This window comes from Chroicocephalus ridibundus, chromosome 18 (genome assembly GCF_963924245.1).
Source record: "Chroicocephalus ridibundus chromosome 18, bChrRid1.1, whole genome shotgun sequence".
Taxonomy (NCBI): domain Eukaryota; kingdom Metazoa; phylum Chordata; class Aves; order Charadriiformes; family Laridae; genus Chroicocephalus; species Chroicocephalus ridibundus.
In genome coordinates, this window is record NC_086301.1 from 987,127 (window position 1) to 1,005,149 (window position 18,023).

General features: G+C 63.4%; 4 protein-coding genes across 9 annotated transcripts in view; 1 reads left to right on the forward strand and 3 right to left on the reverse strand.

Moving 5' to 3' along the window:
• Positions 1 to 548: 548 nt before the first annotated feature.
• Positions 549 to 2,219, reverse strand: APOA4 (apolipoprotein A4). The gene is made up of 4 exons (XM_063355332.1): positions 2,136 to 2,219; positions 1,963 to 2,030; positions 1,706 to 1,832; positions 549 to 1,587 (listed from the first exon to the last, which is right to left on the reverse strand). The coding sequence occupies exons 2-4, from the start codon at positions 2,009 to 2,011 to the stop codon at positions 660 to 662; spliced, it is 1,104 nt and encodes a 367-aa protein (XP_063211402.1). The 5' UTR covers positions 2,012 to 2,030; positions 2,136 to 2,219; the 3' UTR covers positions 549 to 659.
• A 1,038-nt stretch (positions 2,220 to 3,257) lies between these two features.
• APOC3 (apolipoprotein C3) lies at positions 3,258 to 4,053 on the forward strand. Its single transcript, XM_063355339.1, has 4 exons — positions 3,258 to 3,353; positions 3,476 to 3,535; positions 3,649 to 3,775; positions 3,861 to 4,053. The coding sequence occupies exons 2-4, from the start codon at positions 3,478 to 3,480 to the stop codon at positions 3,955 to 3,957; spliced, it is 282 nt and encodes a 93-aa protein (XP_063211409.1). The 5' UTR covers positions 3,258 to 3,353; positions 3,476 to 3,477; the 3' UTR covers positions 3,958 to 4,053.
• A 386-nt stretch (positions 4,054 to 4,439) lies between these two features.
• On the reverse strand, positions 4,440 to 6,059 carry APOA1 (apolipoprotein A1). 2 transcript variants are annotated; one of them, XM_063355337.1, is made up of 4 exons: positions 5,958 to 6,059; positions 5,744 to 5,799; positions 5,350 to 5,503; positions 4,440 to 5,266 (listed from the first exon to the last, which is right to left on the reverse strand). In XM_063355337.1, exons 2-4 carry the CDS (start codon positions 5,784 to 5,786, stop codon positions 4,669 to 4,671), a joined length of 795 nt encoding a protein of 264 aa, XP_063211407.1. In that variant the 5' UTR covers positions 5,787 to 5,799; positions 5,958 to 6,059; the 3' UTR covers positions 4,440 to 4,668. The 2 variants fall into 2 exon arrangements, with proteins under 2 accessions (XP_063211407.1, XP_063211408.1); XM_063355338.1 differs by having other exon boundaries at positions 5,896 to 5,996.
• Positions 6,060 to 7,406: 1,347 nt separating this feature from the next.
• The window catches only part of SIK3 (SIK family kinase 3), an 88,581-nt gene continuing 77,964 nt past the window's right edge, over positions 7,407 to 18,023 (reverse strand). For all 5 annotated transcript variants that reach the window (XM_063354987.1, XM_063354990.1, XM_063354988.1 and 2 more), the window contains 8 exons: positions 17,921 to 18,006; positions 17,103 to 17,212; positions 16,188 to 16,545; positions 15,011 to 15,885; positions 11,133 to 11,296; positions 10,261 to 10,393; positions 9,702 to 9,869; positions 7,407 to 9,322 (listed from right to left, as the gene is read on the reverse strand). In XM_063354987.1, the coding sequence (XP_063211057.1) occupies positions 9,712 to 9,869; positions 10,261 to 10,393; positions 11,133 to 11,296; positions 15,011 to 15,885; positions 16,188 to 16,545; positions 17,103 to 17,212; positions 17,921 to 18,006 (1,884 nt within the window). In that variant the 3' untranslated portion in view covers positions 7,407 to 9,322; positions 9,702 to 9,711. The remainder of the gene's footprint in view (positions 9,323 to 9,701; positions 9,870 to 10,260; positions 10,394 to 11,132; positions 11,297 to 15,010; positions 15,886 to 16,187; positions 16,546 to 17,102; positions 17,213 to 17,920; positions 18,007 to 18,023) is intronic.

An 18,023-nucleotide genomic window follows, 5' to 3' on the forward strand; every position in this document is an offset into this window, starting at 1 on the left:
GTGGCTTGGGGCGCCCGCTGTGGCCATAGCTCCAGTCCCCTTTTCTTCTCCCTGAGCTGGGAAGCTCCTGGGGACAAGGGCCCTCTCCCTGCCAGTCCGAGACCCGGTGCCTCTGGGCACGGTCCCTGCAGGGACGAGGTGTCCATCGCCCGCCCAGCGCAGCCTGCAGGGACCCGTCCCCCGTGGCAGCGGCGGTGGGGATGCTCGGCCGTCTGCCAGGGCTCTGGGCCCTCTGGAGCTGCCTGGGTGCCACCGAGTTGCTGCGGAACCCTGGTGCGGTGCCGTCCTGGGCCCTGACCCCACGCCGGCGGATGGTCCCACCCGGCTGCAGCCGCCTCCAGCTCCCTGGCAGGATCTGCAGCCCGGTGCTGGGGACGGAGACCCCCCACCCGCCTGTCCCCACCGCTGCTGCCTCTCCCAGGTGCCCTGGGACCCCGGTCTGGGGGTGATGCTCTCCCCTTGGAGCAGCTGGACCGGGTGCCCCAGGTTGCCCGTCCCGGGGCAGGACAGTGGGATGCTGTGGAGAAGGAGGGACACAGACCAGCAAGTGCATCACAAGGGGCCAGTTTATTTCTGCGGCGTACAGCGGCCGTGAACGCTCACAGCGTGGGGGGACGGACGGCCACCCCACGCCACCTCCCCATGGCGCCGGGGGGGGCTCAGTTCGCCGCCGGCTGGGCGGTGCTGAGGAAGGCGGCCACCTTCTCCCGCACCTCCTTCTCCAGCATCTCCAGGTGGTCCTCCACGCCGGCGGCGCCCGTGTCCAGCTTCCCCCGCATCTCCTCCAGCCGCTGCACCAGCTGCTGCCCGAAGCTCTCCCCGAAGGGGGCTGCCTGCTGCCGGAAAGCCTCCAGTGTCTGCCCCACGCGCTCGTCCAGCTGCTGGGCCAGGGGGGCCAGCCGCTGCCGCAGGCTCTCGGCGTCACCGCTGGCCGCCTGCCGCAGCTCCTGGGCCAGCGGGCTGAGCTGGGCACGCAGCTCCTCCGAGCTGGCGGCCAGGCGGGCGCGCAGCTCCTCTGCCGCCCGCTCCATCTGCGCCGTCAGGCTCTCCAGCTGCCGGTTGAGGCTGTCCTGCACCTCCTGGGCGTAGGGGCTGAGCCCCCGCCGCAGCTCCGCCACGCTCTGCCCCACCTGCGCCTTCAGCTCGTCGGCCATGGGGGCCAGCCGCTCCTTCAGGCTCTCCACCCCGCCGTCGATCTGCTGCTGCAGCCGGTCGGCGTAGGGGCTGAGGGAGGCCTGGACGCTCTCGGCGTTGTCCTGCAGCCGGTCCCGCAGCTCGGCAGCGTAGGGCTCCAGCGCCCGCCGCAGCTCCCCGGCCCCGTGGTCCACCCGGGAGCGCAGCTCCTCGGCGTAGGGGCTCATCTTGGCTTGCAGCTGGCGGATGTTGGTGCCGATCTGCTGGTGCACCTCGTCGGCGTAGGGCGCCAGCTTGGCCTGCAGCTCCGCCAGCTCCCGCCGGATCTGCTCCTTCAGCCGCTGCGAGTCCTGCGCCAGCCGCGCCTGCAGCTCCGTGGCGAAGGGCACCAGCCGCCGATGCAGGTCCTCGGCGTACGAGTTGACGCTCTTCAGGTTGCTCTCCAGCAGGGTGCTGGGGAGAGGGGACACGTCAGCGCCCCCGCGTGCCCGTGGCCCCCTCCCCTGCCCGCCACCGCCCGGCCCCCAGCGTGTCCCCCCCCTCCGGCGCCGCAGCCCGCGGCTCTGCTCACTTGAGCTGCTTGGTGAGCTCGGCTTGCTGCAGCTGGTCCACCGTCTCCTTGGCATTGCTGCCCAGCTCGGTGAAGTACTTCCAGAGCACGCTGGCCACCTCGTCCGAGTTGACATCAGCCCGTGCCCCTGCAAGCGCATCCCGGGATCAGCGCCGGCACAATCCCGCTCGGCAGCTCCCCCGGGCACATCAGGTCCCCATCCCCGCCCCGGGGAAGGACCACCCTCCCGGCACCGGGGACCCCCCCCGCCACCCCACCTGCGACGGCGAGGAGCACCAGGACAAGGGCGGCCGCCTTCGGAGACATCCTGAGCGCTGGGGGATGCCTGCGGGAGAACAGAGCGGAGGTGAAGGGAGCCCCGGGGACAGGCAGCCCCCCGCCGCCGGCGATGCAGCCACCAGCTCTCCCCCCACTCCAGGCAGCCGCTCACCTGCGCTGCTGCCGGCTGTGGGTACCTGCTGTGCCGGGGAGCGCCCGGCCGCTATTTATGCATCCGGAGCGCCCTCGGCGGCTTCCACGCAGGCCTGTGACACCGGCCGCGGGCTTGGACTTTAGCAAGGTTGCGACGTGGAAGCGGCTGACACACGCTCGCAGCCCTGACATCACCCGCGGCCCCGACGGCTCCCGGAGGGTGACAGGGGCCAGGGCGGAGAGGGGAAGGGGATCCCCATGGGCTGAGCCCCCCCTGGGGGCAGGGACCCTGGGGCAGAGGGGACAGTGCACCGCAGGGGGGGCGGCCCCCAGCTCCGCGTCTCTGTGGGATGCAGCCATGGCCCCACCAGAGCCAGCTGCGGGATGCGGGTGCGGCAGGAGAGGGGCGCAGGGGGATGCTGTGATGGATGTGTGGGGGCACTGGAGGCTGTGTGGGTGCAGGACGGCATCGCTGGAGGAAGCCCCGCCACAGGGAATGGCCAGGGCCCCGCAGCTGCAGGGTGTCGCACCCAGGAGGTGCCGGTGTGCCCTCGGCTGGAGCTGGGACCCCTGCGTGGCCCTGGCCATGGGCATCGGGCTCTGGGGACCACCCTGGGGACACAGCCCCCAGCTCGGCCCACCCGCTCCCCGGTGGACCCACTCCGGGCTGCAGACAGGCGATGATGTGTCACCTGGGGCGAAGGCCACAGCGGGCAGGGATCGGCTGGGCACCGGTGACGCCAAAGTCCAAAGAGCCCTCACGGTGCCCCGCGGCCGGATCCGGGCACACGTCGCCCGCCTGCGCCTCCCGGGTGGCATCGCCAGCCCAGTGGCATTGTGCCCGGGGCCGGTGCCGCTGGATGTCACCCTTGTGCTGTGTGTGCCCGCGCCAGCCCCACGGCTGCCCTCGGCATGGTGTGCCCGGCAGCGGGCAGCGGGCTGGCTGCACCCTCGCCAGCGTGCACACGCGTGTGCGCACACGCAGAGGCATGCACACGCACACGCACACACGCGGACACACGCAGGGCCCCCAGCAGCCTCGCTTCCCAGAGGATTTCCCAACCCCCGGGGGGGAGGCAGGCCCCTCCGCAGCGGACCTGGCAGCGGGAATGGTCTCTGCGGACGGGCCCCCTCCCCGGCAGCCCCTGACCTTTGCACAAACACCCCCGGCGGCGGCGGTGGGGAGGGTATAAAGTGGGAACCCGGGGCTGCCCCCGCCGAGCAGAGCCCGCCGCAGGTGAGTGGGGAAGCCCCCGGCGAGGGTCGCGCTGGCAAGGGGCTGGGGTCGGGGTCGGGACCCCCAAGGGCATGCGGGACCCCCGCTGCCGCCCCACGCCACGTGCTCTGCTCTCTCCCCAGCCATGAAGGCGTCACTGCTGCTGGCGCTCGTCTGCACGGCCGTGCTGGCGGCGGGAGCAAGTAAGGGCTGGTGCAGGAGGAGGGGGACGGGGCTCAGGGTGCTGGGGTGCATGCACGGGGGGGGCACAGCCCTCGGCTCCATCCCCCCGCTTCCACGGGGCTTGTGCTTGCAGGGGCCGACTCGCCCAGGGAGCCGGAGACGCTGGTGCAGAAGGTGCAGGAGTACGCCCAGAAAGCCACGGCCATGGCCAAGTCCGCCTTCAGCATGGTGCAGGAGTCGGAGGCGGCTCAGCAGGCCAGGTTGCCCCCGCGCCCCCCCGCCAGCCCGTTGCCCGTGGGGGAGCCCGGCCGGTGCCCCGCGCTGAGCCCCCCTTCCCCTTTGCAGGCGCTGGCTGTCGGACAAGGCCGACCTGGCGAAGCAGCGGCTGGTCTGGCTGAAGGAGAAGCTGGCGGAGCTCTGGAAGCAGATGCCGGCCGCGTAGTCCCACCGGGGGCTGGCCGGGGGCCGGCCGGGCTGGGGTCCCCCCGGCTGCCCATCCGCTGTCACGGTTCTTGCAATAAAGCGGGGCTGAAGCAGACGGCTGCGGTGGCATCACTGGGGGGGGAGGCGAGGAGGAGTGCGGGCTGAGGAAGGATGGGGATAGACGCCCACGCCGGGGCTGCAGGCGGCCGTGCCGGGGCACCGGGACACTGGCCACGGGCCGCCACCCCACACTTATGTGCCCAAGGTGGCAGGAACCGGCTGGGGGGATCCAGCGTCCGCACACCCAGCCCCGGTGCGCGGGGACGAGCCCGGCTGCGGCTCAGCGGCAGGGAGAGCCCGGGGCACCCACCCTGCCATCTCCCCGTCCCCTCCCCGCGCCCACTGGGTGCCGCCGGCACCCCCTGCCCGCGGCACCCTCGCCCCCAGCCCCGCACGGCCGCCCCCCTCCAGCATCCACTGCAAAGACTGAGCGGGCTCCAATAACTTAAGTCACGTTTATTTGACAAAAGGAAGGCAAAGCTGCGAGCGACGCCGGGTCGGGGAGGGGAGGTGGCGGGAGGGGAGGAAGGGGGTCCCCAGGGAGGATGCCCCGGGGCTGGCCTGGCCCGGGGCTCCCGCAGCCCGTCCCCGGAGCCCCCCCGGGGGGAAGCGCCCCGGGCAGGGCAGGGAGCGTGGCCGGGGTCAGTCCCTGGCCGCGCCGGCCGGCGGCTCAGGCCACGCTCTTCTGGAGGTCATCCAGGAGGGTGATGAAGCGGGTCTTGAGGTTCTCGGCGTAGGGGGTGAGGCGCTCCTTGAAGTCCTGCAGCAGGGGGGTCACCTTCTCGCGCAGGTTGCTGAGATGCTCCACCACCTTGGCCTGGTACTCGGCGGCCTGGGGGATGCCCTTCTCCCGGATCTCCTCCAGCTTCTGGCTCAGCTTCTGCCGCAGCTCGTCGCTGTAGGGTGCCAGGTTCTTGCGCAGCTCCTCCACGTGCCCGCGCAGGCGGTCCCGCGCCTCCTCGGCCACGGGGGTCAGCCTCTCCTGCATCAGCTCCACCTTCTGCTTGGTGAGCTCCTTCAGCTCCTGGGCCACGGGCGCCAGGCGCTGGCGGTACTGCTCCAGCTCCTCCGTCCACTTGGCAGAGAACTGGTCAAGGAAGGGCCGGATCTTCTGCTTCACCTCCTCCAGGTCCTTGCTCAGCTCCTGGCGCAGGGCCTCCGTGTCCTTCAGCCACATCTCCCGCACCTCCTTGTAGTAGGGGGCCATGTCCTCCCGCAGCTTGGCGGCGGCTGCGCCCAGCGTGTCCAGGTTGTCGGCCAGTTTCAGGCTGAGGGGAGCGGAGGGAGGTCAGGCACGGCGCCCGGGGACCCCCCCCCGCCGCCCCCCACCGCACGCCTCCCCCACACTTACTCCAGCTGTTTGCCCACGGCGGAGGACTCGAACTGGGCGATGGCATCCTTGCCGCTGGCCTTCACCGTCTCCAGGTACACCTCCACCATGTCCTTGAGGCGATCCAGGGGCGCCTGGGGTTCATCGTGCTGCCAGAAGTAGCGGGCCTGGGTGCCTGCGGGGAGAGCCCGGCGCGCTCAGGACAGAGTGCCCGGCGGGGACGGCCCCAGCCGTGGCTGCCACCGGGACCTGCCCGCCTCGGGAGGGCACCGGCAAAGCCGCTTGGCTGCCGCCGGGCTCGCACGGCGCTTTGGAAGCCAGGAGCTTCCAGCGGCGCTCGGCTGCCCCATCCCGCTCTGTCCCCCCCGGGGTCTGCAGCCGCCGCCGCCCCAGCCCCGTCCCCGTCCGGACCTACCCGTCAGGCAGAGCAGGGCGAGGGCCACCACCACGGCTCTCATCTTGGCGCTGAACCTGGGGGCAGAGCAAGAGAGTTGAGTGCGGGGAGCCCCGGGCAAAGCCGGCCCCAGCGGGGTCCGAGCCCCCCACCCCGGCACGAGGGGTCCCCGCCGGCATCGCGGGCGAAGCTCCCTGGACTCCAGCGTCGCCCCTGGAGCAGCCCGGGCTCTTACCAGCTCTCTCCTGCCGCTGTTGTGCTGCCGGTCGTCCCGTCTGAGCCGTCCGCTTCCCCACCGCCGCTATTTATGCAGGAGGGGGCAGTTCCCGCCGGAGATAAGCCAGCGCTGCAGCCCAAGAAATCGCTCCCCGGCGATGTGGCGCGTAGAGTTCAAGGATCGCGTGTGCGAGCCAGCGCCGAGGAGCGCCGGCTTGGCAGGGGCGGCGAGCAAACAGGAGCTCCCCGCGGGATGCGGCTCGCTGGCCAAGGAGCCTGTTTACGCTCCTGGTGACCCAGATTCCAGCTCGCCGCCACGGCCTCGCCGGGGCCTCTCGGCAGCCCCCGGGGATTGGCCGGTAGCCCAGGGACGAGGTTTATACCCGCAGAGATTTGGCCTGTTGTACCCAGACCCCTCCACTCGCCACCATGGTGGGGGTTTGCCCCGTCCTCCCCTGGGCCGGTGGGACCCGCACTGCTCACATCACCCCCTTCTCCCGGCACAAAAGCAGAGGCAAGGCTCAGCCCGGAGCAGACATCGTCCTGGACACGGCACCCCGGGCACGGCCGCCCCAAAACCCCGCCTCGGCCCAAAGCCGCTCTGCAGCCAAACCAAGGTGCTGCCCCGTCCCACTGCCAGCAGCCCAGGGACCCGCAGGAACCGAGCACACGGGGCTGGCAAGAGGGGAGAGAGGGGGCGCGTCCCCCAGACAGGGCTGCGGGGAGCACACAGGCGGCAGCAGGGGCTGGTTTGTGCCAGGGGGCAGCTGCCACGGCCGGGCTGGCTCCCTGGGTGCTGCATCCGGGCTGGAGGCACGGCTCCCTTCCCGCTCCCCCCCAGCCTCTCGCCTTCCGCCCCGGAGCTGCCCTGCTCCTGGGAAAGCCCGGCTTTGGAAGGACGTGCTGGACAAGACGAGTTTGGTGTGCAACACCGCATGCCCCTGGCGACAGAGGGGCAGGGAAGGATGCAGCTGTGGCGGCTGCATCGCCCCGAAGGGGCAGAGCAGGGCAGGCAGCTCAGCAGCACTCGGGGCCCTGGGGCTCAGGCCGGGCTCTCGGAGGCAAAACCGGGCAGGGAAGGCAGCAGGAGCCATGCCAGCCTTGCACCAGGTAAGGAGGAGGTGCGCAAGGCCCAGCTGCGCCGAAGGCGGGTGGGCAGAGCGGGAGAAGGGCTCGGGCTCCCCGGGGAAGCTGCTCGGGAACCCGCGGCGGGGGCCGAGGGCAGCGAAAGCCGCTGCAGCTGCACAGGCGTGCTCCGCACCATCCGACGGCCCAGCTCCGGCGCTGGAGGTCCTGCCACCCCCCAGGGGAAACGCTGGCCGATGGTGCCACGGCAGAGGAGGTGACGGCTCCGGGGACAGAGCGAGGCGGCGGCCGCGCTGCCGCACCTTGAGCTTTCGCCCCCGAGCGCCGGGGCTGTTCCGCCTCCGCAGCAGGCGTTGGGCAACAAGGCAAACAGGAGACCGGGGAAGATCATAATCATGGTTTTATTTGTCATGATCCCACTGTCCAACTAATTGACTAGTTGCAAGTGACCCACAAAAAATGGACTGAAGATTTACCGAAACTTTTTTTTTTTAGTCCAACATAAATGAGGAAGAAAAAAATACTTCTGACATTTCCAAAAAACAGAAATAATAGCAAAGTATATTAATATACATTCAACATATACTGCGCGTATTGATTACTACAATACAAAGCAATGATAAAAAAAGTGTGATACTGCGAAATGGCACGGTTAAGCGAGTCCCTGCTGTTTCGGATGCTGTCTGTAGGGTGGCCGTCGACTCTCCCAGAAATACAGTGTCATGTAAACAAAAGGAAAACAAACCAAAGGTACAGAGCGAAAGGCTTTCAGTGTTTCCCGCTCGGGCCCGGCCCCACCTGGCTCCCCGCGGCCCCCCGAGCCCGCAGGCGCCGGTGAGGGACGCAGCGGATGGCAGCGCCCGGCCAAGCCGCCTGGCACCAGGACGCCGGCAGAAGCCGCGGGGTTTCTCTCCTCTCCGGTTCTGGGGACGGCAGAGCCCGTTAGCATTATCTTCCCGGGGCGGGGGAGAAGCGGAGGCCGGGAAGAGGCACGGGGACGGATAGCAAAGTCACCTCTGCCGTGCTGGTTTCACACTTCCTTCTGTGCAAATTCAGGAGGGCTGGGTCGGTTTTTCCTTTTTTTTTTTTTTTTCTTAAAAAATATTCCAGAAAAGTGTCAATAAGAAGAATTTGAGCTGTAGCTTGTAAAGTCCCAAAGGCGATGATGACACCAAGTGCCGCCGAGCCCCGGCCAGGACGGGGCGTCACGCTCTGTCCGTCACGGAAAGGATGGAGAGGAGGACAAAGAAGAGATCTATGCACGTCTGAACTGTATAAAGGAGAATACCACTGTCGCCACTGGCACGAGAGAGAAAACCAGTCACAAGTACAATGTCATTAAAAGAAATAAAATACTTTGAACAAAAGGTGCAAGTCACAATTCATATAGAACAGAATCTAGTTAAAAATTTCTCTCAAACAGAAATTCCTTTTGCCTTTTATTAATAACAATAATAATAAAACAACATTTACCAAAAAACAATTCCTACATGATCAGGAGGAGAAGCTAAGAAAACAAAGAGAAAAAAAATCTGTCTTCCCTACATTAAGCCAGGAAAAAAGAAAAACAACCCAGGTCGTATGCGGATTTGCAAAGAAAAGGTGAGAAGGGGGGAGGCGTGATCCTTTCAGCACACTGACAAACGAGAGAAGGAACGAAAGCAGACAAAGATGAGACGAGAAGCGTATTGCACCAGGGGTGGCTGTTCCCCGCCGGCCGGCCGGCCGGTCGGAGCCCCGGGGTGGGACGCGCCGGCCGGGCTGGCACCGTCCTCGCCCCCCGCCAGCGCTGCCCGGGGAGGCTGGGGTCGCGCTGGGCCCCTCCCCAGTGCAAAGGGTTAAAGAGTGGAAGGACAGCATGGCCTCCAGCTGCCCGGAGCCCTCGGGATCCCACGGACCCCCGCTCCCGCTCCTTTCCCCAGGGCCGGCTCCAGGGAGGCGTCAGCCCCGCGCGCGCGCTGTGCCGAGCCGAGCGCGGAGGCGGCCGGAGCAGCCCCCGGGGGCCGCCTGGCCCTGGGCGGTAAAAGCCCTCCAAACCAGACTCAGTGCTCAGGCTCCGTGAATCCTCTGCCGCCGTGTAGGACTCAGGTTCTCTGGTTATTTCTGTGATAGCTGGAGTTACAGGCAAATATGGCAAAAATTAAAGAAACCAAAGGAACAACACACTGGATGAACTGATTATGAGGAAAGGGGCCATGGTATTCCAGTTAGTCAGAAATACTACGGCAATTTGGCGCAATGCTGCTAGATACTGTTGGTTTAAAATGGACCTTTTCGTTTCAAAGCTGTACATAAAACCTGCAAGAGAGAGAAGAAGCAGAGATGTTAGGAGACACCAGAGAATGGCAATTCTGCTTCCACAGCCCTCCGCCGCCTTCCCGCTCCGGACCCCCAAGCTACGCCCCAGGAGGGAGACCCTGCCCACGCAAGGGGGCTCTGGAGGAGCAGCAGAGGCCTGGAAGGAGCGGTGCCGTCCCCAGATGAACAGGGGAGACAGCAGCCAGCCGCCAGCGCCGACACTCAGAGCTGACAGTCTCTCTCTCCCCCAGCCTCTCCCCTCAGAGCGAGGGGACGAGGAAGGAGCCAGACGCAGAAGTCAGGCCAACAGGCCTTTGGGTCTGCCCTCCAGGCAACCCGAGGTGCGCAGGCGGACAGAGAAGGACACTCGAGTACTCACTCCCTCCTGGTTACACCCCTGCCTGCTCCATCCCAAAGGGCACCTCCGGGTGCTTGTAGCTCAGTAGGACGTCCGTAATACACGTCGACGGGTAACAGGAGGTGTTTAGATGCTGGTTGCCATCGCCGAGGTTGGGATGCTCTTGACCTTCCAAACTCTCCCCACACTCTGTAAGGTCAAAGAACAACATCAGAGCTCACACAAGGAGCAGTATGGAGTCGGAGCTCCAGCCTGGGGATCAGCTCAGCAAGCTGCCATGGCCTAATGGGTCCCATCGCAGGCAAAGCTGCCCCGTGTTTCTCCAGGAAGCCCAGATCACTGCTTCCACCAGTGACCCCAGGCTCTGGCCAACAGCAGCACCCGAGGAGCTGCCCCGTATCGGCACACGCTCCCCCGCAGCCCGTGCGCCCCCCACCTCCCTGCAGGCACTGCTCACTGGGAGCAAAGGTGGCTTTGCAACACAGGCTGCAAAAGCCGGTCTTCTCAGCTCCTGCCCCAGACCTCGAGCAGCATCCCAGGCCCTCCCTGCCACCTCTCTGCAGCTCGGCCAGGTCCTTACCCTCACTCTCCCTGTCGCGCAGCTGCTGACTGGCCATCAGCGACGACTGGCTGAGGACGGCATCAGACATCCGAGCAGAGCTTAGTGCTTTTCCTGCCATTAAACTCATTCCGGGCAAGTTATCTAACTGCACCTGCAGAGACAAGCAGCACACGGGTCAAAGGGGGCTCGGGCCGAGGCGCCCCGCTGCTCCCCCAGCTCTCTGACAGGCTGCCTGGGGAGCTCCTGCAAGCTGTCGGCGAGGGTTTCTAAGTACAAGTAAAATGCGTACGTACACGGGGCACAGCTTAGGCACAGCCGATGTCCCCTCAACAGATGAGAACGGACCGGACAGTCTGACAGCAGTCAGACTACACTGAACTAACTAGGGAAGAGCCCTTCGCGTTTATGGCAGAAGGGAGCTGGAGCAAGGAATGCACCAAGATTTGGGCAGGACGGTTCCCAGCGGCCCAAAACACAGGTGGTGGTGCAGCCGCTCTGCCCTTGGGCAAGGTCTGGGCTGCCACGACAGCCAGGCTCTGTGTGCCTGCAAAGCCCCCTGCAGCAACAGCCAGGGCTTCATCCACAGCCCAGAGGGTTTTATCAGAAGAACCCAGGAGGAGAAGAGAAGAGCTGCCCCGGCCACAGCAGCCCGCCCTGGGGCAAACCCTGAGTGAAGGAGGTGCGTTTCCATGTTGCTCTCTGCTAAAACGTTTTCAGTTTTAAGCAAACTGGACGTACTAACTGAAGCATCCCCACGGCTTTTCCTTCCCAGCAGCCCTGCAGAGCAAGGCGCTGCCTGTCCTACACAACACCTCGTACGTAACCCCCACGCATCAAGGAAGCTCTGCGCCGCCCTAAGCCCTGCCGGGCACAGGCCTCTCCAAACCTACGTAGGCATCATCGCTGTTCTGAATGGTGTGATGTCTCTGCAGGGTCCTGGGCCGCGGGTGCTCGCTGGAGGCGGGTCGCGCAGGGTAGCCCAGTCCGTTGTGGTCAGGCACCTGCATCGCTTGGCTGGGGGAACTCCTGTCCATGCAGTTCCCCACGATGGACTCTTGAAAATCAAACAAGACAGAAGAACGACAGGTTAGTACAAGGAACCTGCAGCTCTCAGCCATGCGCGCCAATGCAGAACTGCGGGTCTGAGATCTGGTGGCACAAACAGACACTGGCCGGGTGGAAAGGGACCCCCGCCTGCTCTTGTTGAAGCGACGCAGCACCAGCGTCCCCCCTCAGATGGCACTTGGGCAGGCTTCCCCCTCCCAAAGAGCTCCATGCCAGCTGCCTCCCATCAGGTCTACAAGAGCAGCCTAAAGTTGGAGGGAGAGGGGCAGGAGCACACAGCAAGGGACCCAGGCCCTTTGTGACTGCCTCCCAGCACTGCCACCCTCCCCTCGGACCCGAGCTCGCCCTCCCGCCTGCATCGTCCCCATCATTACACAAGAGCGCGGGGAGAAGCGTCTCCCCACAGCCTCCGACACAGGATGTTCGAGCAGGGCCCCCTGGCAATTGTAAGCAACATAATCTTGCTGGAAGAGTTGGCCAGGATGTTCGTTTTTATCAGATGACTTCTCCCTACCCTCCTACAATCTGGCTGTAGGAGTGCATGAGTGTGCTGCCTGGCAAAGTCCATCTGCACTGCAAGCTCTTATGACCGAGGGTAAAGGCTACATTCCTATCAAGCAAAACCTCTCGTCATCAAGTACACGATGTTTTGAATAAAGTCCTGAGGTACGGAGAAGCCTATCATCGGGTCCAAGGCGCGTAAACAGCTCGCTCTCAGCGAGTAGTCCCGGGGAGCACAAACATGCGGACGTGGCCACGAGCACCAGGGAGCTGCCCCGAAATGACGCAGCTGCAGGTAGATTCCCCAGCCAGCGCTATCGGCTTCTGCGGGGGGGAAACGATCTCCTGCCGTGCCGGGGCACCACACCTCCCCGCTGGGGCTGCAGCTGCCAGACACCAGAAAGATGCTCCCCAAAGAGACCCGTCCGTAAAGTCACCCAGAGCCAAACAAGACCCCGTCCCAGGCACAGTCTGCTGCCTGAGCTCTCCACGCCCCTCGCGGGCAGGCGAGCGTGGCCAGCACACCGCCCTGACGGCCCTTCCTCCCCCGGAGCCACGGCAGTCCTGCAGGACCCATCCCGGGGCAGCGGGAGATGCAGCCAGCCTCCCCCTTCCTTTGCACAACCGTGGGGTTACATGCGGTTAAGTCAGCTTTCCCGGAAAAGCACGAAGGAAAACATGAGGTAACAGATGTTGGCGGAGCAGTGCCACCCACACACTGCTCAGGACGCCGCTCCAACTGTGGGAACGGTTGTTGGGGCCGGCCGCCTGCTTCTCCAGCTCCACAAACAGCGGCGCTCCCGCAGCCAGCCCCGTCCCCAGCCCCTGCGCTGCAGGTGACGAGGCACGGCGGGGGACGAGTCCCCCCGGCCTGGAATAGCCCTGACCCAAAAGACAACCCCAGGCTCCTCGCTGCCAGCACAGCACCTCTGGGGATGCAGCTCAGGCCGGCCTGAATTCACGCTGCTCTCCCGGCCCCAGCCCTGCTCCAGCAGCAGGAGAGCCTTTCATCCCCACAGCCATAGGGGACGGGGCTCCTGCGCCAGGCGGCCTTTGTGTCGGCGTGGCATGTGACACTGGCACCGCGGGCAGGGCCAGCGCCGCCAGCTCGGCTCCTTCAGTGCCGAGGGGAGGCAGGTTTCCCATGGGCAGCATTCCCAGCCCTCTGACGGCTAGGTTGGAGCAAAAGTGGAGCAGAGCCGTTCACAAGCAGTTTAGTCACATCCTAAACACAGACTTGGTCGATGCTCTCACGGTCTCCGGCTGCCGTCTCCGGCAGATGCTCAACGGACAAGCCAGGGCTTTTTGATCAGGGCCAACGCGCTCCCCTGGAAGGCACAAATACTCCCAAGCCACCACAAAAGTTACACCCGGCTCTAGGAAAAACACATCTGGTGAGCTGAGGCAGAGGGGAAGATACCCCCCCCTTCTCGGGACCGGCTGCGGCCTCAGAACACAGTAGGGGGAAAATAACAGGGAAGCCCAGGGCCGCGGCTGAGAAAGCCCAGTCGTCGGCACCAGTGCTCAGGGAGAGACGCCTCACTTGGCCAGGACAAGTCTCCCCGGTCACCCCTCCGTGCCGGGCACAGAGCGCTTGGGAGCACGGGGGCTGAGCTACACGCGAGCGCAACGCCAGCAAGCTAGTGGCTTGTACACCGAGGTTTTGTGGGATTTATTTGTCGGTAAGGGTACCTAGGTGCTTAGACGTCGACTCCGCCCGGAACCAAAGCAGCACAGGCCTGATTCCAAGTGGGTTATTGAAGGCAGGAGGAAAGCGGTGCGAGCGGCTGCGTCTCAGGACATAGTTTACTACGTGAGCCCTCCAAACAGCCCTGTCAGAAGGGCTTACACAATACTATTTGTAAACATTTACTTGCTTTTACTCATTTACAAAGTCTTGTGGTCTAAAGTCCTTTTCCCTTGTGTAACCGGTTCTAGCACCATCAGTACGGGGGCAGAAATTTAGCTTCTGACTTCATTAAATTTTGTCGTTTGTCTAACGGTCTGTAGTATTAAGACGCAATCTCACGATTCGGTACGAAAAGCATCTCCACCGCTCCCAACCTCTGCTTAACCTGGGGCCATTCTTCCCTCTCATGTTAAGCTCCACAGGGGAGTTGGGGTCCGAGCGCAAACACATCGGTAACCCAGAATTTAAGACGACTTCAGAACAGCCGTGCCTTGTCCCTGCCCCCCACCCGCGCTCTGGGGGGCCAGGGCTTGGCGCGCCCGCTCTGCCCTCCCAGCCAGCCTGTTCCAACCCAGTACTTTCCCAACAAACCCGTGCTGTGTCCCCAAACAAAGCCCTGCCTCCTGTGCCCGGGACACTGCTCCTCTGCAATAGCGTCCTCTGTGCCAAGGGCAAGCCGATGGCTTCAGACCAGCACAACTCAGTCCTGCAGTGAATACTGATCCACCCAGCTCGGCCTGGAAAGCCTCTCTTCAAAGCCCTCTGAGCAAGGGGCCAGGATGGCGTTTTTCATACAGAGGAGGCCTGTAATTACAGCGCAGGCAGGAATTTCTCCTACAGCGCGCTGCTGGCAACGCAGCCACCAAGGAGCAAAGGCACGACTGCTTCCAACTAGCAGAAAAGGTCTTCAGAGGCTAATGGCGAGTTTAAACTCACTTTATAACTCCTCCTAGTTCAAGCAGGGCTAGAGTCTCGCTGCTGCTCCGCAAAGCGCCAGAGAAGCTGCTGCAAGGCAGCCTTAGCCGCAAGACATTCACCACCGCTCTTACCATGCGGGTTTGCGGAAGCTTTAGCAACGCCTGACTCAAAGGCCTGTTTGTAAGAGCAGGAGTACGCCGCTACGGCTAGGGGTGTCCTAGTACCTTAACTGCTCCTAGCCCGTCGTTTACACGGGACGGGGAACACCAACAAGAACAAGTCAGTCAACAGCACGGAGCATCCCCGCAAAGGTGGCGGTACTCTGGGACCTGGTCTTTACCTGCCTGCAGAAGTAGGTCAAATTCCAAGGAGGAGCAGCCGGTCAGGTTCCCTTCTTATTGTAGACTGTTTATTAGAGAGACTATGCCTGCAATTTACTTAAGGCCACAAAAGCCAAAAAGAATCTAGGTAATTCCGTGCTATGCAAAGTATGTCACGAAAGCCTTGCCGTGCTGGGTAGAGATGGTCTCCTCCGGCAGGACGGCAGCCAGCACGGAAGAGCGTTTCGTCTACGCGAGCAGCAGGAAGCCTTACCTCTGCTGGGCACCTTATTCCTACTGAATCCAGCAGCGGGCTGATGTCTGTATTGATGCGTCCCCAGCTCCTGCGCGTGATTAGCAGTTCCTAGCAAAGATTCTGGGTCCCCGTGCCCTCCTGCGTTTACAAGCAGAGGGGTCTCCTGGCAACCTTTGGTCAATGTGTTTGAACTCTTACTGTCTGGAAAGCTGTCCCTGGCACCCTCGCACGCGCAGTCCTCCTCCATGCTCTCCGAATGGAACAGGGCTGGCTGGTGTACGTATCCGTGCGGCGGCACTGATGCAGGTACCTGCTGGATACATTCTTGCGCCCTGATTTTTAAGAGATGCTGGGGGCTGCTCTGTGGGTGGTACGTGTCAGCACTCTGGTAAGGCAAAGACAACGACTGGCGCTCCGAGAGGTTCTGTCCCACGCTGGTGCCCATATTCCCAGCATCCCCTTGACTCATATGCCTGAACAACTCTTGAAATTCTTGCTGCTGCTGCTGCTGCTGCCGCCGTTTGATGAGCTGTGCAAATTCTGCCTGGGGCAGCCGCATGTCCGTGTGCCCCGTGAGCGAGTGCCGGGGAGAAAGCAGTCCCTGGAGGATGTGCGGTACCTGCTGGTGTCGGCTGTAGTCGGGAGGCGTCGGGGACAACAGTGCTTGCTGTAGTGCTGATGCAGTGTAGTGCTGCTGTTGCTGATGTGCATTTTGAGGGAAAGTGGGATACTGGTCAAGCTGCGGGACTTTCAGAGCTTGCTGAGCTGGAGGAAACCCAACTCCTCCCGATGGGCTGTAGTTGCCGGGGGAAACGCGAGGCTGCTCTGGGAACAGGTGGGGGTGTAAGTGCACCTGGTCGTAGTTGGCGGGGGGATACCTGTTCACGTTCAGGCTGCAAAGAACAGGAAAGAACAAGTGACTGCCCTGCAGCAGCTCCAGCTCGGCTTGCCGGGCTGCTGTCTCTGTCAGGAGGCAGACAGAGCTGCTCCCGGGCAGGACGTGCTCCCTAAGCAGCCCTGCAGAATCCCAGAGCCCTGCCCTGGCTCGGGAACCGCTGCCCAGGGCAGGGAGACAGCTCGCTCCCTGAAAGCAGTGCAGCGAGGAAACCACATCTCAGCCCGAGACGTCTACCCCCAGTTCTTCCTCCCTACTCCCAGCTCGGGGAAGCGGTGCAGAGGCGGCCGGCGGCCTTACCTGTGCGACTCGGCGCTGTCGGCGCTGAGCTGCTTGGAAAGCTGCCTGTGGCCGTAGGTGAGGGAGGCCATCAGGTTGGCGCGGTGCTGCATCTGGATCTGGTTGGCGCTGGGGCTGAGGGGCATGCCCCGCGCGTGGGAGGACATGCCCTGCCCGCCCACAGAGGCCCCTTGCAGGAGGTTGTTGCTGACCATGTCGCCGGGCTCCTGCACTTGGATGGTGACCTGCTGAGGCTGCGACTGCTGCTGCAGGCCCAGGCACGTCAGCCCCATGTTGGGGGGAGGGGAACAGTTACCGGACTGCGGGAAGATTGTGTTGTGGGACGGCATCCCTTGGAACTGGGACTGGGAGGCAGCACCTACAAGGAACAAAGACCCTCAGCACCCGCACCAGCGTGCGGCAAGGCTCGGGAGCGAGAAATGCCCCATGCGGGAGACGATGCTCTTCTGGGCCGTACTGGGAGTGCCAGTAGGCGTCTGGGAGTGGCAGGAGTGGCGAGAGGAGCGCTACTCCTGACCGCTCCGTCGTGCTGGGCCTGCGTGCAAAGGTCACAGCTAGAGCCCCTTGCACAGAAAGAGAAACAAAGCGGAGCTGACAGTGATTTGCATAAAACCGAGAATATCAGCCCTTCCTCCCCACCCCCGGGAGTGATAAGTAAGGATCTTATGACAAGAAACCCAGCAGCACATTCCAGCTGGCAGCTCCTCGCAAGCTCTCGATAACACCAGCCCTTGCTGCCAGATGGAGAATCTTTTACATCATCAGCAAACCGCGCAAGGACTGGGCTGGAGGGGGGAACCGGAGCCCCCGGCACCCCCACGCGCTGTTTTCCCCGGAGCTTTGGTGGGACCACAGGGTTCTGCCGAGCGGCCCGCCCCGAGGAGCACAGATGGCTCAGCCCCTGCCCGCACTTACCGTGGGGCTGCAGCACGCTGCTGCTCACAGGAGGTGGGCTGCTGTTTGGTTGCCTGAAGAGGTGGTTATTAGGGTGGTTCGGGGGTGGGCTGGATGGCTGGATCCGTAACCTACGCAGGGAAACAAGCACCTTTTCATCATGCCTGCTCCTCATTAAGATGCCTTTTCAACTGTGAGAGCTGACACCAAATGCTGCCATTCTCTTGTTTAAAATAAGCACCATAAAGCCCTTGGTTGGGGTCCCAAGCTCTTCACAGCTCGGCTTCTCTTCTGAGAGCCGCCTGACTTGCCTGAGTCACATAGGCAGTGAGCAGAATGCAGCGGCTACGAGAGAAACCCGGGGACAAAGACACCGCGGGCTGGCCTCCTGACTCACTGTGGCCGGTGAGAAACCTTCCTTTCTCCTTTCCCGTCATTCAGCCTGTCCCACCTCCAAGTCAGGGGGCTGAAGCCAAGGACGGTTACCTAACCAAAAGCCTGAAAAGGTGTGAGACGTCCAGCAGCAGCCCTGAGTAGAAAGCATGAGAGAAACCGGCTGCTGAAGGTAATGCATTTTCAAGCTGGTCAAAAGGCAGAACTGTCAGTCGTCTGTTCAAAGCAAGTTAGTGCCTTTGAATCATGTTTCTCTGCTGCTGAAAGTGCTTCAGACAGAATCCAGCTAAAAGGAGTCAGTATATGTTCACCTGGGAACTGGCTCTGCCATTCAACCTTTATATACTTCCAACCCGGCCCCGGACTCTTCAGTGTATTAGCTCATCCCTGGGCTTGAGCAAGAGTAAAACCCATTCCCCAGAGCTTCACTAAAGCAATTTCTTTACCTCTGAAGCTGGTGAGTGAGCAGAGCTGGCTGGTTTTCACATGGAGCTTGCAAGGGTGGAGATGGCTGGGGTGGCCGGATGCAATCCTGAACCAGGCACCAGA

Excerpts from the sequence above, each read along its gene's own strand:
- APOA4 (XM_063355332.1), bottom strand. The coding sequence starts at position 2,011 with ATGTCTCCGAAGGCGGCCGCCCTTGTCCTGGTGCTCCTCGCCGTCGCA. Across the intron at positions 1,833-1,962 it reads GGTGCTCCTCGCCGTCGCAG|GGGCACGGGCTGATGTCAAC; the intron begins GTGGGGTGGCGG and ends ATGCGCTTGCAG. Across the intron at positions 1,588-1,705 it reads GAGCTCACCAAGCAGCTCAA|CACCCTGCTGGAGAGCAACC; the intron begins GTGAGCAGAGCC and ends CCCTCTCCCCAG.
- APOC3 (XM_063355339.1), top strand. The coding sequence starts at position 3,478 with ATGAAGGCGTCACTGCTGCTGGCGCTCGTCTGCACGGCCGTGCTGGCG. Across the intron at positions 3,536-3,648 it reads CGTGCTGGCGGCGGGAGCAA|GGGCCGACTCGCCCAGGGAG; the intron begins GTAAGGGCTGGT and ends TTGTGCTTGCAG. Across the intron at positions 3,776-3,860 it reads GAGGCGGCTCAGCAGGCCAG|GCGCTGGCTGTCGGACAAGG; the intron begins GTTGCCCCCGCG and ends TCCCCTTTGCAG.
- APOA1 (XM_063355337.1), bottom strand. The coding sequence starts at position 5,786 with ATGAGAGCCGTGGTGGTGGCCCTCGCCCTGCTCTGCCTGACGG. Across the intron at positions 5,504-5,743 it reads CGCCCTGCTCTGCCTGACGG|GCACCCAGGCCCGCTACTTC; the intron begins GTAGGTCCGGAC and ends CTCTCCCCGCAG. Across the intron at positions 5,267-5,349 it reads GCCGTGGGCAAACAGCTGGA|CCTGAAACTGGCCGACAACC; the intron begins GTAAGTGTGGGG and ends CGCTCCCCTCAG.